A 17,594-nucleotide genomic window follows, 5' to 3' on the forward strand; every position below is an offset into this window, starting at 1 on the left:
AATCTCCATGAAGGAGTCGAACCTCAGACCTGCGGACGCTGTGTCCGTTGCTCCACTACTGAGTCTACAGTGAGCTAAACTAGTAAGAATAAATTTCAACAGGAGTGGCTCAAAATACATCGTGCATTATAATTGCCATACAGTTTGCAGGCAGGCTCCAAATGTGAACCCGCTCGCAGTCTGTATCGTACTCTCTTTATCCTGATCTTAAGCCTCTTAAAATCAAGTTTGCTAACCGCTGTTTTGGCTTCCTTTTTGTCTTTCCTAACTAGTAATATTTTGTGAATAATTTTTCCCTTTTCTGTTCTTTTGATTGCAGTATACAGTGTTAGGAGTGTAAGGAGAACAATGTAAGAAGCATAAATTTTAATTGTCGCGTGAGAGTACCGTAAGTACCATAACGTAAGTATTGTACCGCAATTTACGCACAGAATTCCTTGTAAGTATCTTTACTGTAGTTCATGTAAGTTTTTTAAGTAGTCCTCTTTGTGTGTTTATAATTAATTAATAAGAAATAAACTAGCAAATAGTATAAGAAAGATGGCGAAAATTTAGACTAACGGTTGGTAAAAGCTTAAATTTTGCTGGTCGCGTTGCTCCAAAATTTCCATGTAGACACATTTACTTTACTAGATCTTCTCAAAATGTACTGTGGGTACTATTTTCAGTTGTTTTGGAGCGCCTTAGCCATCGGTTTAACCCCACTTTCAGGTAAGCGTTGCTTGGTTTTTTCGGTAATTCACTTATGAGGCAGAGTATAATCTTGTTACTATTTTGAAACCAAACATGTGACAAGAGGAATGGGATGTTTTTCTATTTGTTTGGAAATCAGGCGAAGTTCTTAAAGACAACTTTGAGCCACTTAGTACATTTGTCAACAATGTGGCAGAAACTGTCCTTAAAATAAGACAGAGAGAATGGTGGCAACTGAATCTTTTCTACACTTGAATAACTATCCGAGGTAGATGAACGATTAACAAGTTAAAAGTACTTTCCTTGAACCATTCATTTCAAGTGACGGCAAGCGAAACTCGTGGGGGTGCTTATACGATTTTTAACGAAGCTTAGAACTTTGAGCCGCATTGTACACTTCCCGAAGAAGACATTTCCCACCTGAGCCCGGATTGGTCTTATTTTAAAGATCCTCGCATCCTCCAACGGGTCTCAAAACAAAATTAAATTACCCAAAATATGAAATCTTACTCTTATAAAAGTTTCAAACCGTTGCTCCAAAAACAACAGTAGGAATTACATATCATCCAAGACCACATTTCGCTCGTGAAGGATTTGAGCGGCCCGCGTCGATTGCGGAGCCCGCTGACAAACCCTTGAAGTGACCGTTTAGCAAGCTGTGTGATCATCGCTCCTCAGTTCCTGACCTCTTCGCTTTGCCTCTCCCCCCTCCCCCCAACTCTCAGCACGGAGACTTAAGTTTAAATGTGATTCCTCTTAAACAAAGAGCCAGTCTCGTTACCCAATTCGTTGAATGAAGTTGCATCAAGTCTGTTACTGCGACTAAAGGCAGGAACCAGTCCGTCAGAAATCTTTACCGCTTTCTTGTTGTTGTTGTTGTTTTTTTTTTGGGGGGGGGGGAGAAGAGTTTTCTCTTCGTCTCGGTGTGTTGGGAAAACTTTCTAATTAAAATTCATCAATCCACACCTTGAAGGTGACACTTAGGGGTAAGACGTATTCCGACGTAAACTTGCATAAGGCCTATCATGGAAGACACGTATTGTCAAAGAGTCTCTTGGTAGAGGACAAGCTGAAATATCAAACAAAGTGAACTGCAACTGTAAACTCACCCTCCTTTAATTGCTTGGATTGTAGTATAACTTGTCAGACGTTACTTAACAACTAAACTATTCAAACTGCATGGTAGCTGGTACTGCCAACGAGGTTGCAGCTCACGTTCGTTTAAAACGACCAGGTTAGAACTGATAGGAGATTCACAGTAGTCCATCAAGCTATCCCTTATTCTCAATTTATATTCACGTACTGCCTTGCACAGTTGGCTGTAACCAAACTGCGCGTGTGATGATTAGCATTCGGACCGATGATCAAGTAAACACTCAAAACTGATCTTTTTATGTTAAAAAGTTTTGTTGCTCCTTCGTGGCTTGCCTGGCCAAAATAAAGTAACGTGGGCAATATAAAAATTATTAGGTACAACTTTATCGAAAGACATTTAAGTTTAACAATAATATGTTTTAGAAATATAGTTTGAAGGTTTAAATAAAAGCACTCATTTTGTACATAAAACCATACCAAAACCATACCTCTAAATTACTATAATTAATTGAATAAGTTATTCAACTCGCATATACCTAAAAGCCAATCCTGAATTCAAAAGACTTCCTTTAATATAATGCTTATACAGATCCCGTAAGACAAAAGACAAGTTTCGTTTCTCATCCTCGCTTTCGAATCTAGCTTCAACGTCTGTGCAGAATGCGATCTTGATTCATCGAAGTAAATTGAGAACTGAGAAATAACTCTTAGAATGATAACAGCTTTCTGTATCGAACCAACTGCACTAAAGCAAAGTACGCTCGAGACCTATAGCGGCTTTACCAGTCTCGATTTCCGGAGTAAAAATGTGACAATTTAACTTCTCAGAGCTGCGATCTATTAGAAGGTAAGTTTAAATATAATTCCTATTTTAAAAAGAGCCAGGCTCTTTCCCCAGATTAATGAATAAAGTCCGTTACTAGTATTAGTTCTTGTTCTGAAAAATTGATGTCCTTGTCGAACATCAATTTTTCAGCCAATACAACGGGTCCAAACCTGAACTCTACCGTCGCTACATCGACGACTGTATCGGCGCTACGTCCTCTACCAGAGAGGAGCTCACTCAATTCATAACCGCAGTCAATTCTTTTCACCCGGCTCTGAAATATACCTGGGAAATTTCTGACAATTCTTTATCCTTTTTAGACATCAAAGTTTCCATTGAAGGTAACGGTTTATGCACTAGTGTGTATTACAAACCCACAGACTCGCATAATTACTTGTTATATTCGTCTTCGCATCCATCTCACATTAAGAATTCCATTCCTTTTTCTCAGTTTCTAAGACTCCGTCTTTTATGTAGTGATGACACTGATTTCCACCACAGATCAGAGTCAATGTGCCAGTTTTTCGATAAACGTGGTTACCCTGTTTCTGTCGTTCAAGCGGGTTACCACCGCGCCCAACTTACTGATCGACATTCAGCACTACAAACGTCGCATAAGGAAGATTCCGACCGCATTCCATTCACTCTCACGTTTCACCCTCACAACCACTCAGTTAAATCCATCATTCTCAAAAACTTTAAATTACTTCAAAACGATCCAGAGACAAGCATTATCTTTTCGCAGCCTCCGCTCATTTCATTCAAACGCGAAAAAAACATAGGCAATTTATTGGTCAGAAGTTCTTTTCAGACTAATGACCAACCAGGCACTTTTAAATGCGCTCGTGCACGATGCAAAAGGTGTCCTTTCATTCACAACACTGATAAAATATCGGGACCTAAACGATCCATTAAGATCACCGATCACTTCATGTGCACCTCCGCCAATGTAATCTATTGCATAACTTGTACTTATTGCAAAAAGATATACATCGGCGAAACAGGCAGAAGACTATGTGACCGATTCCGAGAACACCTTCGAGACGTGGAAAGGAATGACAAGGACACATCGAAACCAGTCGCTAGGCATTTTAATCTACCTAATCATTCTAAGCAACATATGGCAATTTGCGGTCTTTCCTTACACTTAGGTACCACGGAAAGCCGTAAAAATCTTGAACAAAAGCTCATCTTTCAAACCGGCAGTCTAAATCCCACAGGGATCAACGAACGCTTTTCATACCACTAATTTATTCTTGTTTTTCTCGTTGCCATGTTCCCACCAATAACGTAGCTCCATTTTCTGCCTTTAAAAGCACACACAACCCACAATTCCTCTATTCGCTCCGACGAAGGGCTAACGCTCGAAACGTCAGCTTTTGTAATCGTTATGGTGGCCAATTTACCATTTCAACTTTGTTGATATATCCAAATTAGTTCCATGAGTTATTTAATTCGACTTCTAAGGAAAAACAGCCTAACAGCTTCTGTATAAATTTTGATATTTGAAAACTTTACTGAACAAGTCTGTCTCCCAATAACGGTCGCCTTAATCACTACCGGAGCACTGTCCGGTGTAAGATAGAATGATGTTAGATCTCATCGATAAAATAGGCTTTTTTCAACTCAACACATGTCTTACTAGATTCTAAATTTACCCCATTCATACCTTCAAATTATGTAAATGTATGCAATCGAGTCTATTTACCAATCTGATGAATTGCAAAATATCAAATCAAACCAGTGATTATAGCTTCTTACAATTTGGCTGCCCAGGGAGCGGATAAAAATTTTTTCCCCTTTCCTACTTTTGCAAGAGAAAAATTATCTTTCGCTGCACAAGACGGGCCAGAATATTTCCCAACTCCTACATCTGAATGAAGTATTTGACTTAATCTCTTATTTCTTACTATTGCAAATACAAAAAAGCATCGTCCACCACGCTGAAAGGGTTTGTAACAACAAGATCCATTCCCATTTCAATCTTGGTTGACCGCCTACTACAGTTCAGATTTTCATCCGCCTTCTTTGCACAGCAACTATCTCTAGAGTGAAAAGAAGACAAACCAACTAAGACACAAGTATTTCGACAAATAAAATAAAAACATGATATAGTTTGTTAAAATTGTTTTTGTCTTCTTCATCAAGCTTTGTTTTTGCTCTGTTGAATTGTGCAGCTTATGCCGGTGGCTAAGGAAGTCAATTATCTCAGTCCACTGTATCTGACGCTTCTAACATGTTAAGTAATGTTTGTAAAGTTACACGAAAAATCACAATTGGTATCCAATTCTTTTTCTTTTGTTCTAGATCTAGTACTACAGCTGTTTCCCTTTAAAAGATGATTAAACAAGTTTTTTTTACATTGAGAAGCCTCTAGACTGCATCGTTTCCATTCAGCTCAAGAGTGACATCATCCCCAATGAGAACAAATGGTGCCCAGTACTTTACTTCCCCGAACCTTTCGGACTCTTTCATGCGTTTCATGGCTTCATGAAGAGCTTCACTGACCCTCCTTCCTTTAACTAGCTCTTCATAGAAATGTTTCATGAACTGGAAAGTGGCCTCGTCATCAATTGCCCAGAGGGACACCAAAACGGAACGAGCCCCAGCACCTAAAAATGCTCGAGCGATGCCAACTACCCCCTCCGCTTTTATTTCTCCGTGAGCGCTATGACAGCAACTTAACACAACCAGTCTCGCCCGCAATTGAGCTTCCAATACATCCGCCATGGTTAATAAAAAGTCTTTTTCTTCAGGACGATGGGATTCCCGAGCAGGGTTTGGTGCCAAGGCAATTTCGCCTGTTTCCATTTTGCCATGTGCAGCGATGTGCACTAAAGCAACCGTGGAGAGTTGCTTCAAAACTTCACCTTTAGTAGCCTTTTCTCCGACGAGGGGAGCCGTGCCTAGGATTCTTCCAATCATTTCCACCTCTTTCTTTGCATATGGCAGCTGACACAACTTTATTCCCTTATAGAGAACTTCTTCGACGCACGGATCTCCCACAAGCAGCGCGCCGGTCTTGTTGTGGAAGTCAGTTGGACAATCAGTAAGTAATTTCAAAGTAGTCAAGGACGGAATAACCCTGATCCTTAGCAACTCAAACAGATGCTCTTGCTTTTGGTTCATCAATGCTGCATAAGGTACCAAACAAAGTGGACCTTCGGGAACGAGTATGAGGTCATTTCCATCAACCAGGTCAGCAACAGGAACAATGATGGCGTCATAAAAGCTTCTCAAGGTTTCCTTTGGTAGAACACTCCGAGAATCCCTGATAGGGGCTCTCTCAGTGGTCAATCCCGTTTCACGCGGCTCATCAAGCGAGCGATTTTCGATTTCAACGCCAGAGCATACACCAATCTCCACCAGAGCTTTCTGGCTTAAAGTCCAAATGAAAGTTGTGGCGTCTCTTTCTGATTCATGGTCGCCAATCTCTTTTCTTCTCAAGGTGACCTCTTTATCCTTCCTTATAACCCAGAAAACAATTTCTTTTTTACTGAAGGCCATAAAAACTGTTGTCGCTGGAATGGATCTGGGATAGAAACCAGTTGACTTCACAGAGGAATGAGACCAAGAGTAAATTTCTTGAAACCCATATTTTGCCTCAATGAGATCTCTCAGGGCCTGTGCCCGTCCATCCTCCGCAACACGCAAGGAATCAACAACTCGACCCTGTCTTAAATGTAGACGCCACAGTCTAATGTACACATCATTATACGTATCACGGTAGCTAATTTTCCATTTGTCTTTAAGCTGGGGATGAGCCCTTATTTCATTCAACTTTGACAAACTGGAACTATAGTAGTCAAGGGCATTCAAAAAAGATCCTTGATCTTCAAAAACGTTACCAAGATTATTTAGTGATTGTGCAGTTCCAAATTTGTCCCCCACTTCTTTTGCAATTTGTAGGTGACGCTCATGGTACTCGATGGCCTTATGAAAATTGCGTAGCCTACGATAGGCGTGGCCAAGATTTCCATAGGCCCCTCCTTCTCCAGCTTTGTCCTCTACTTCTTTTGAAATTTGTAGATGACGCTCATGGTACTCGATGGCCCTATAAAAATCGCCTAAGCTGTCATAAGCATTGCCAAGATTTCCATTGGCGGCTGCTTCTCCAGCTTTGTCCCCCAATTCTTTTGCAATTTGTAGGTGACGCCCATGGTACCCGATGGCCTTATGAAATTCGCTTAAGCTATGATAGTCACTGCCAAGATTTCCATAGGCCCCTCCTTCCCCAGCTTTGTCCCCAACTTCTTCTGCAATTTGTAGGTGACGCTCATGGTACTCGATGGCCTTATGAAAATCGCCTAATCTATTATAGGCATTGCCAAGATTTCCATAAGCCGCTCCTTCTCCAGCTTTGTCGCTCACTTCTTTTGCGATTTGTAGGTCACGCTCATGGTAGTCGATGGCCTTATGAAAGTCGCCTAAGCTATTATAGGCATTGCCAAGGTTTCCATAGGCCCCTCCTTCTCCAGCTTTATCCCCCACCTCTTTTGCGATTTGTAGGTCACGCTCATGGTAGTCGATGGCCTTATAAAAATCGCCTAAGCTATGATAGGCATTGCCAAGACTTCCATAGGCTCCCCCTTCTCCAGCTTTGTCCCCTACTTCTTTTGCAATTTGTAGTTCACGCTCATGGTAGTCGATGGCCTTATGAAAATCGCCTAAGCTATGATAGTCACTGCCAAGACCTCCATAGGCCCCTCCTTCTCCAGCTTTGTCCCCCACTTGTTTTGCAATGTGTAGGTGACGCTCATGGTAGACGATTGCCTTTTGAAAGTCGCCCAAGCTATGATAGTCACTGCCAAGACCTCCATAGGCCCCTCCTTCTCCAGCTTTGTCCCCCACTTCTTTTGAAATTTGTAGGTAGCGCTCATGGCAGTCGATGGCCTTATGAAAATCGCTAAAGCTATGATAGGTATCGCCAAGATTTCCAGAGGCCCGTCCTTCTCCAGCTTTGTCCCCCATTTCTTTCGCAATTTGTAGGTGACGCTCATGGTAGTCGATGGCCTTATGAAAATTGCTTAAGCTATCATAGGCATTGCCAAGACTTCCATAGGCCAGTCCTTCTCCAGCTTTGTCCCCCACTTCTTTTGCAATTTGTAGGTGACGCTCATGGTACTCGATGGCCTTATGAAAATCACCTAAGCTATTATAGGCATTGCCAAGATTTCCATAGGCCCGTCCTTCTTCAGCTTTATCCCCCACTTCTTTTGCAATTTGAAGGTCACGTTCATGATGGTCGATGGCCTTATGAAAATCGCCTAACCTATGATAGGCATTGCCAAGATTTCCATAGGCCCCTCCTTCTCCAGCTTTGTGTCCCACTTCTTTTGCAATTTGTAGGTCACGCTCATGGTAGTTAATGGCCTTATGAAAATCGCCTAAGCCATGATAGGCATTGCCAAGATTTCCATAGGCCCCTCCTTCTCCAGCTTTGTCTCCAACTTCTTTTGCAATTTTTAAGTGACACTCATGGTACTCGACGGCCTTATGAAAATCGCCTAAGCTATGATAGGCACTCCCAAGACTTCCATAGGCCCGTCCTTCTCCGGCCTTGTCTGCCACTTCTTTTGCAATTCGTAGGTCACGCTCATGGTAGTCAATGGCGTTATGAAAATCGCCTAGCCTATGATAGGCACTGCCAAGATTTCCATAGGCATGTCCTTCTCCAGCTCTGGCCCCCACTTCTTTTGCGATTTGTAGGTGACGCTCATGGTGGTCGATAGCCTTATGAAAATCGCCTAAGCTATGATAGTCATTGCCAAGATTTCCGCAGGCCAATCCTTCTCCAGCTTTGTCCCCAACCTCTTTTGCAATTTGTTGGTGACGCTCATGGTACTCGATGGCCTTATGAAAATCGCCTAAGCTATTGTAAGCATTGCCAAGATTTCCATAAGCACGTCCTTTTCCAGCTTTGTCCCTCATTTCCTTTGCAATATGTAGGTCACGCTCGTGGTAGTCGATGGCCTTTTTAAAATCGCCTAAGCTATCATAGACATTGCCAAGGCTTCCATAGGCCCGTCCTTCTTCAGCTTTGTCCCCCACTTCTTTTGCAATTTGTTGGTGACGCTCATGATACTCTTTGGCCCTAGAAAAATCGCCTAGACCATGATAGGCATTACCAAGATTTCCGTAAGCTCCTCCTTCTCCAGCTTTGTCTCCTACTTTTTTTGCAATTTGAAGGTCACGCTTATGGTAGTCGATGGCCCTATGAAAATCGCCTAAGCAATGATAAGCAATGCCAAGATTTCCATAGGCCCGTCCTTCTCCAGCTTTGTCCCTCATTTCTTTTGCAATTTGTAGGTCACGCTCGTGGTAGTCGATGGCCTTCTTAAAATCGCCTAAGCTATGATAGGCACAGCCAAGATCTCCATAGGCCCCTCCTTCACCAGCTTTGTCCTCCATTTCTTTTGAAATTTGTAGCTGACGCTCGTGGTACTCGATGGTTTTGCCATGATTTCCACGAGTCTGCTCCTGGCTAGCTTTGAGTTTTGGCCTCAAGCCTTTTGCATTTTGCGAATTGTCCACTACCCTCGAAAAAAGAAAAATAGGAAGTTTTTTCAGGGATTCTAAACGCCACAGAAAGTTCCTACCAATGACCCTTTTAAAAAAAAATAGGTTTGCATTTTCCTTTTTTCTTAGAGGCTCTTTCAAAATATTCTTTTCATCAAATAAAATAATGTTCTAAGTAAACAAAACGGCTTATTGGGTCGGAAAGCTAACAAATGTGTTTTTGGCTCACGCTTCAGTCCCCAAAACTACTTAAGACTGCCCTATTTAGGATATTCCCCTCTCCAATTTGTCTTACTTCATGCCTTATTATCGGCCGTAAAGAGTTCCGCATAGGAGATGGGTATTGAGGTGAGACATTACATTTGAATCGTTTTTTGAGAGTTTAAGGGCCAGTCATGGCCAATGTTTTGATCCCCGCCCCCTTTTACAGAGAATGATATCCTAAAGAAGCATGTCTCAGCATTCTTCTTAGAACCGACGGCCGGAAATAAGTTTGAAAGATGAAAGCAATAGAGGGCGGCCAGGTAATCGTTACGCCATATTGTTTCGTAAGACCGGGATCTATTCAGTTTCCCAGGCCTACCTCGGAATTCTGCACGAACCTTAACGCAACATCTGAACTGGGAATAGGTTCATAAAGCGTATACCCCATTCACCTTAGAAAAAAACATGTTCAACCAAATTTTACTGCATCTAACTCGTTACATATATACAAACATAGAAGATTTAAATCAATACATTAGATATAAAATCCAAAATATTAAATAGCAACTGTAGAGCAGGAGACAGTACTATGTTCCAATTGATGTCCAGTCCCAGTAAAAGGAAATGTCAAATAAAATAAACAGCTAATAAAAAGACCAGTATTTTAGATAGAAATAAGTTCAAATGTATAGCCACACTTGCGTTATTATCCTACACTGTACACCCTGCTACTTGGAAGATTAGAAAACATAGCTTTCAAAATCACAAAGGGCTAAAAGCCTGCGATTCAAACTGGTTATAAAATAAGTTCAAATTTACGTCCGTTGGCCATTATTTTCAAGCGAGGATAGCAATATTATATACGGAATATATCCAATATCTTTGTTTTGCATTAGTTAAGTTTATGGCCAAGTTCTACGAAGCCTGCTTTAGCTTTAGGAGTGAGAGCCAAGTCTCTGAGTTCCCTTCTATATTCTAGTTATGGTTACAGAGAAATTTTACGTTGCAGATGCTTGAAGGGAATATCCCTCGGATAATTTAAACTTAACTTCGTTTAAACCGTGTTTATCTGAGTTTAATTCAGAAGCAGAGAACTGAAAACCTTAATTCTCCATAGTATTAAAGTTGTGCGACATTTGAAGTCGACAAACATCGGTGTAAGCAGCTTTTATCAAGAAAAATATCTTTTGCATCTGAGAAAACAGCTTTAAAACATGTTTGAGCTTTGTTGTGAAAGGGGTATAAACCTGACACTGGCTAGTGATGCATATAGTTCCACATCATCACTCTGAACAAAATGAACTGAAAGTGTCTACCTAGCTTAAGAAGGCAGAGTAGCCCGCAATTAATTTGGTCAGCTAGGTTCTAAATGGACAGCTCGATCCGTTAACCTTGCAATATTTGCAGCATGATTAAACCTGTTTTCTCTCCATCTCCATATCGTTGTAACTTATTTCATTTTCAAACAATATTAAGGCCATGAACGTTATTTACAGTCAACTTGCAGATATGTAGCTCTACTACCAACAGCAGAGAGAAAAGACCTCACTGTCATTGTGTGCTACTGTACATGTTTATATTCAAACCTGGAGAGATGTCTTGTTCACGATCTTGATTTTCTTTGGTTTGAGGGACCACCGTGATAGCTGAAGAAGAACACAAAGGAAAGACGGTGTTATTAGTCATCCCTGCAGTGATGAGTTCATTTTCCAAATTTATCAAAACTCTGGTCAAACAATCAAACACCACAATAAAAAAGAAAGCAATTAGCCACAAAAAAATGAAACAAATTGGAGGTTAGGTCAAATGCACACCTTATTCTCTAATATATAAGCTTCATTCCGTGACAATCAATGCTTTACATGACAACCTTACGTTCAAAGTAAGGAATTTAGCTGCGGCTTAGTTGCATAGACGTAAGTATAGAAGGGGAAAATTTCCAACTGAAGAGCGAGTACAGAGAGAATTTCCCTTCAAGTAATGAAAGCTACGGAAGTTTCACTCAGCGACCGTTGATTACAGTTATTGGTGCCTATTACTATCACGGTAAACATTAGCGAAACAAATCAAAATCAAGGTTAATACGTTCCGTATGACAAACACCGGGTTAGTAGTCAGGAACCAATCAGAACGCTCAGATTTACCTTCGGACTACCTTGCCATATAACAATTATACGATCTATGGGTGTTACCTCGCCGTTCAACATACTTACCGGCTGACATGTCCCAATCAAAATCTGAAACGACATGAGCAGATCTTTCCTGACTTTCCATTGGGTCTGTAATGAAAATTAACAACTAAATAAATGTATACAGATGCTACATAAATATAATGATAATGTGTGATAGGCAGAAAAAAACAACTACATATACATCCCGGAATGTATATGTAGTTGTTTTTTTCTACCTACCACACATTATACCCGCTCTACTATTTGCATAGAGCACTGTTTCACGGACACCAAGTTTAATCTCTCTAAATATAATGATATTTATTAAAAACTGGATCATTGGATAATTCAGTTCAAAACTTTTTATATTGGCTTAGCCATTATGGTATATCAACCAATTTACCATAATCTACAAATATGGTAAGCGTACGCGTCAGCTTAAAATCAAAAGGGAGCTAAAAAATCCGGTCTCTTCTCACAAAATAATAATTTCTTGGGGGCGTTTTTAATAAAACAATTATTCCACTCGCGGTTGTTGGCTTTGAGATGATTATAGCCAACGAGGCGCTACGCGCCTCGTTGGCTATCTATCATCTCATATCCAACAAGCGCGAGTGGAATAATTGTTAAATAGATAACCAAGTGAATAACTAGTTATAAATTAAAATACTTTTGTTTGGTTGCACAGTTCATCTGATCGGAGAAATAAATATTGTGTATTTGCTTTGATAGATAGCCTAATTTCACTGTGAATAATGTTCCTTACCCATGCTTAAGTCTACAAAACTAAGAAAAAAAAATTATGTGTTCAGCATACTCCTCTCCCAACTTGTCCAAGCTTATGCCTCAAAATCCGACTGTTATTATGTATTTCTTTGTATTTTTAAACGATTCTTTTTGCTATTCTAATCACCTGCTTTGGGCATAAGATAGGGATATTAGAGGGAGGCATTACATTTAAGTCGCCCATGAGAGTTTGGGGTTCAGTCATAACTTATGTTTTGTTCCTCTTCCTCTCACAGAACGCTAAAACCTACACAAGCATATCCCAACATAAGTCTAAGATCCGAGGGTCTTAATAAGAAATAGATGGCGGCCTGGTCGTTGTGGATGCAATTTTGTTTCATGATTTACACGTAAGACTGGGAACTATTCAGTTTCCCAGGGGGGTTCCTTGGTGTTTTGCTCAATCCTTATCGCAACTCCATAACCCTTTCACTCTCAAGATCTCCTTAGTAATTCTCCTTACTGCCTGCCATACAACTCTTGTGAGGTTAGTTTGAAGAATTCGATATTGGATCAACTTATAATCCCCTTACCGATTTTTTTTCTTTATTTTCATCTCTTTTCTGTTTGATATTTGGTACAAGTACAGGAATGAGCAATAAGGGCACACGTCAGTCAAAGACAGAAATGTACGAAGAACTTCTCGCTTGTGCTAGGCTTCCGACTCTATGCTAAAGAAGTCTAAAAGATACTATCATTCTGATATATAAAGTTAGAAACAATCTAATTCCAAGCTTCGTCTCATGACTATTCAAAACTAAGAACTCTCAACACTGCCTCAGAAACTGGGGCTTTTAAATACTTCGTTTAAACACGTGGTACGGGAAAAGTTGGTGATTTTTCCATGTGTTCGTTTAAACACATTTATTTGTTGTTTTCGTTATTCTAGCGCTCTCAATTCATACGAGTTTCTTCGTTTTAGTGATTCAAAAAATGTAGAAAAGCCTCAGTAGTTTTTGAAAATGGATTTTGCATTGTTACCTTTTCTTCATTTGTAGCTGTCTATCGGTACTTTTCTTATTCAATTCTAGTGAAATTTTAGGTAAATAAAAGTGTTAATGATCTTTTTGGCAAAATTAGTTTTCATGGTAGCTGGCTGCTGAGTTTATACTCGTAACTTCAATTTCCTTCCTTACGATCAAACTCAACACCAACCTTGCCTAGATAAGTAGAAACTTTTAATTGCATATTTCATTTCATTTTGTAAGCTGCTCTGTTGTAATTACCATGGGTATATTTTTAATATCAAAGCTGTGAATTCTCACCTAAGGCTTCTATTTTTATGATGGTATAAAGTTTACTAAACCTGCTCTTTCATTTTTGGCATATGGATATTTCAATGTAAATCATTTAGCTCAGAGAAGTTTCCCGTTCTTTTGTAATTCTTGTTGAAATATTGTCAATTAAGGGAACAATGGAACCACGCGCTTGGTAGTAGTTAAGCAACTACATTTTAAAGCGTTGTTGATTACATCTGGGATTGAATACGCTAGAGGTCATGTCAGTTGTTGGTTTGACTTAAATTAAAAGTTTACCGTAGAACCAAAAGATTGTCTTGTCCTTGACGTCCCTAAAAGCTCACTTGAAGAGGTCACCTGTACCAGGGAATCGTGACGAGTTCCCGTTCTCGCTGCCGAGTCGTCTCTACTAAGCTAGGTCCTCGCGTTATTGTTGTGCCGTTCGCGAGAATTCAGTTCGACGAAGATAGCCGTATAATGAAAGGAATGTAATAAGTACCTTTGTTTGGCATGAGGTAAGTTTTCAGCCAAGTTCTACGAAGCCTGTTCTAGCTTTATAAATGAGAACCAAGTCTTTCAATACCTTCAATATTCTAGTGGTACTGAACAGAGAAAGTTTACGTTGCCGATCCACGTGGGGCATATCACTAAGAGGATTTAAAACAAACTCCGTTTAAACCGGGTTTAACTGAAATAAAATCCCAAATAGAGAACTGAAAAACCGTATTTTCCGTAGGATTCAAGTTGTGCGACATTTGAAGACAATAAACATCGATTTAAGCAGCATCTATCAAGAAAAATATTTAAACCGTATTTGACAAAACAGCTTTAAAACAAGTTTAAGCTTTGTTGTGAATGGGGTATAACCTGACACCGGCTAATGAAGCATTTAGTTCCACATCATCGCGCTAAACAATTTGGGCTGAAAGTGACTGCCTAGCTTAAGATGACAAAGTGGCCCGCAATCAATCTGGTCAGCTAGGATCTCGACTGACTGCTCGATCTGTAAACCATGCAATATTTGCAGCATGATTAACCTTCTTTTCTCTCAATCTCTACGTCGCTGTAACTTATTTCATTTTCAAACAATATCTGAGCTTAAGGCCACTGGGGATCGCTATTTACAGTCAGCTTGGAGATATGAAGCTCTATTCCCAGCCGCAGATAGAAAAGATTTCATTGTAAGTTTGTGCTCATGTTCATGTTTATATTCAAACCTGAAGAGATGTCTTGTTCTCGATCTTGATCTCTTTTTCTTTTATGGCTCCCCATAGCTGAAAAAAAGAGCACGAAGGAAAGTATTATTAGTCTATTAGTCATTCCCGAGTGCTGCAGCGATGAGTTCATTTTCCAAATTCATCAAAGTCTAAGTTAAACAATCAAACGCCACAATACAAAAGAACTGAAAAGATAAAAATCGGAGGTTGTGTCAAATGTCCTTGCACACCTTATTCCGTAAGAAGCTTAATGATAATGCTTTAAATGATAATCTTAAGTCCAAATTTAAAAATTTAGCCGCGGTTCACTTGCATAGACGTAAGTATGGAATGAGACCATTCCCGGCTGAAAGCGGGGGCAGAGGAAGCAGTGGCGGATCCAGGGGGAGGGTCCGGGGGGTCCGGACCCCCCCCCCCCCATCAGACCTGACGCTTACAACTTTGAGACTGAAATTCTTACATCCGCAGTATCGTATATCACTTTTTAACTGGCTGATTTTTTAAATTAATGAATTCAAGTAAACGGTAAGCGGCCAAGGTATAACGTGCAACCGCAACTGGTGGAAGGGGGTGTAGGGGGTGTGTGTGGGGGGGGGGGGTGTGGGGAGAAGTAATTTGCTTCAAAAGAGTCCAACAGTCCTATCTGAACCAAAGTTTGAACCCCCCCCTCCCAATCAAAGATTCCCAGATCCGCCCCTGGGGAGTTTTCCCTTCAGTGAGTGAAAGTGAGAATGAAAATGAAACTCATGACTTGGCAGATTTCACACAAGATAAGGGATGCCCTCTCGATGGCAGTGATTGTGGAGTCATTTGATTAAAGTTATTGGTGCCCATTGCTATTGCAGTAAACACTGGCGAAATAATTTTGAAAGAAAGTTAATATATAAACCCTTCCATACGCGTAAATGTGTTTTTACAAACGGGTAAATGTGTTTTAACAGACGGGAAAATTAATCAACAGCATCTACACAACGGTAAAACTCACACTTACCTTCGTTAGCTAAGATGAACAGGCGACAAGCGAGAGACAAAAGCGATAGATTTGAGAGGATAAAACAACCAACGGAGATGTTACAGCAGCTTTATCAATATAAGAGCGATCAATTTTGCTTCTTGAGAACACGTCACTTCGCTTGTTTAATTTTGAATTGAATGGTTCACATGCATAGCGAGCTCCTCGGGCGAATTTTTCACGAGCACATCTTTTCCAAAGGTTTGGCCAACACTTCAAGCGCTCTGAAATTTCTCAAAGAAATTCCTGAGAAAACGAAAGCTGACAATTAACCTCGCGCTCGAAAGTTTATCCAACGTCCTGAACCCTTATGTTATCTTTAGACTCGAATAAAATTGAACTTGTTTCGAGTAGATTTTCGAGTAGTTTGTTTGTCTTGTAAATTTAAATTTAAAGTTGTCGTTTCTTTATTGAGAGATCTTGCTTCGCTTTTTACATCTAATGCCATTACATTTGGCTGTATTTACTGTGGTAGTTATACTGAAGCAGGTTGTATGGAACATCTCTGTGACTGAGGATACCGCAGACAACCATTATCGTGAAAAGCTTGAAACCATTGTATTTAGTCCTACCTGACAAACAGAGGTGAGGATTCAACCGATCTGACACCCGAATCTCCTGAGAAAATTCACACTCAACTAGAGTTCCTTTCCTTTCGGTTGAAGTATAAAACTAAATGATTTGTAGATAACTGTAGAGCACTTTTACCAACCATAAATTCGACAAGACGAAAGGTGGAAGACGGACAGACGTCAATGATTTGAATATGCAGTCATAACATTCGTCACGTGACTTCGACAACGGAATCAAATTTCCTAGCTGTCACGCGATCATTCATTTCTGTACCGTTACATTCCTCTGACCCCAATATCTATTCAGTGGGTAAAATTCGATTCATGTGTTTATCTTGGATAGATCGAGGTCATTTTCAAGATTGTTCGTAGATAAGTTAAACAGACAAATCTATCAGTCTTAGAGCGGACAAGCAAGGGACCGGGGGCGGGGGATAATCGGTGGTGACGATTTATATCGCTTGGTCTTAGAGCAGCTCTTTTGCTCATTTCCATCAACCGAGAGCGTGACAAAGCTATAGTCAGCTCCCCTCTCCCCACCCATAGAAAATAAATGGAACATTCAGGGTAATCCTGCGCTTTTTTTCTGTTTTTAAAAAGTTGCACCTTGATTGCATGTTGAACGCTTGCGGCCTCATACAGCGAGCTCCCACAACTATACAAATATGATTATAGGTAACTTTATTTCAACTCGGGTTGTTGAGGCTGATTAGGCTCCTAGCAATACATGCTAATATGCCGAGCAACACCCACCCATCCCACCCCAAGGGAGGACATCCACCACACAGTAATCTCGTAAGTAGGAGATTAACGTCTTCCCTGCTGGAGACGGAGCCTACGGCTTATTCGTCCTTATCCAAGAAGACTCGAATATCTGTCCATTTCTTGATATTATAGAAAGGTAGCAAATTTCCTCTCTTATTTTAAGACCACGAGTATTGGTCCCGCCAGGGCTCGAAACCTCGACCTCCCGCACAACACAGGGGCGGTCAAGATGTAGGCCCGACTTGGTATCATATGTCAAACCTGACGTGATTTAGATATACAACTAATAATTATAGGTAAAATATGAAGATTTTTCGCTCGAAGTAGCTTTGAATAGAAACAATGTTAACTCTAACTCGCTTCTATAGCGTCTGTTTGTTTGTTTGAAGAGTGAGACGGTTTTTCTTGGCTGATTTACAGCCGTAAAGCTAGTTCCCACACAGTCCCCTCTCATGCGGCTAGTCGGCCGCAAAGCAGCCTTGAAAATCCGAAAAAA

At 40.4% G+C, this 17,594-nt stretch overlaps 1 protein-coding gene across 2 annotated transcripts; it reads right to left on the reverse strand.

Annotated features, from left to right (window-relative positions):
- Nucleotides 1–1,785: 1,785 nt before the first annotated feature.
- On the reverse strand, nucleotides 1,786–16,527 carry LOC111343328 (uncharacterized). Of its 2 annotated transcripts, XM_022950478.2 has the most exons (6): nucleotides 16,334–16,527; nucleotides 14,750–14,806; nucleotides 11,551–11,616; nucleotides 10,924–10,983; nucleotides 4,976–9,147; nucleotides 1,786–4,659 (listed from the first exon to the last, which is right to left on the reverse strand). In XM_022950478.2, exons 2-5 carry the CDS (start codon nucleotides 14,802–14,804, stop codon nucleotides 4,988–4,990), a joined length of 4,341 nt encoding a protein of 1,446 aa, XP_022806213.2. In that variant the 5' UTR covers nucleotides 14,805–14,806; nucleotides 16,334–16,527; the 3' UTR covers nucleotides 1,786–4,659; nucleotides 4,976–4,987. The 2 variants fall into 2 exon arrangements, with proteins under 2 accessions (XP_022806213.2, XP_022806212.2); XM_022950477.2 differs by having other exon boundaries at nucleotides 1,786–9,147.
- Between the last annotated feature and the right edge of the window lie 1,067 nt (nucleotides 16,528–17,594).

Source organism: Stylophora pistillata, chromosome 2 (assembly GCF_964205215.1).
Source record: "Stylophora pistillata chromosome 2, jaStyPist1.2, whole genome shotgun sequence".
Taxonomy (NCBI): domain Eukaryota; kingdom Metazoa; phylum Cnidaria; class Anthozoa; order Scleractinia; family Pocilloporidae; genus Stylophora; species Stylophora pistillata.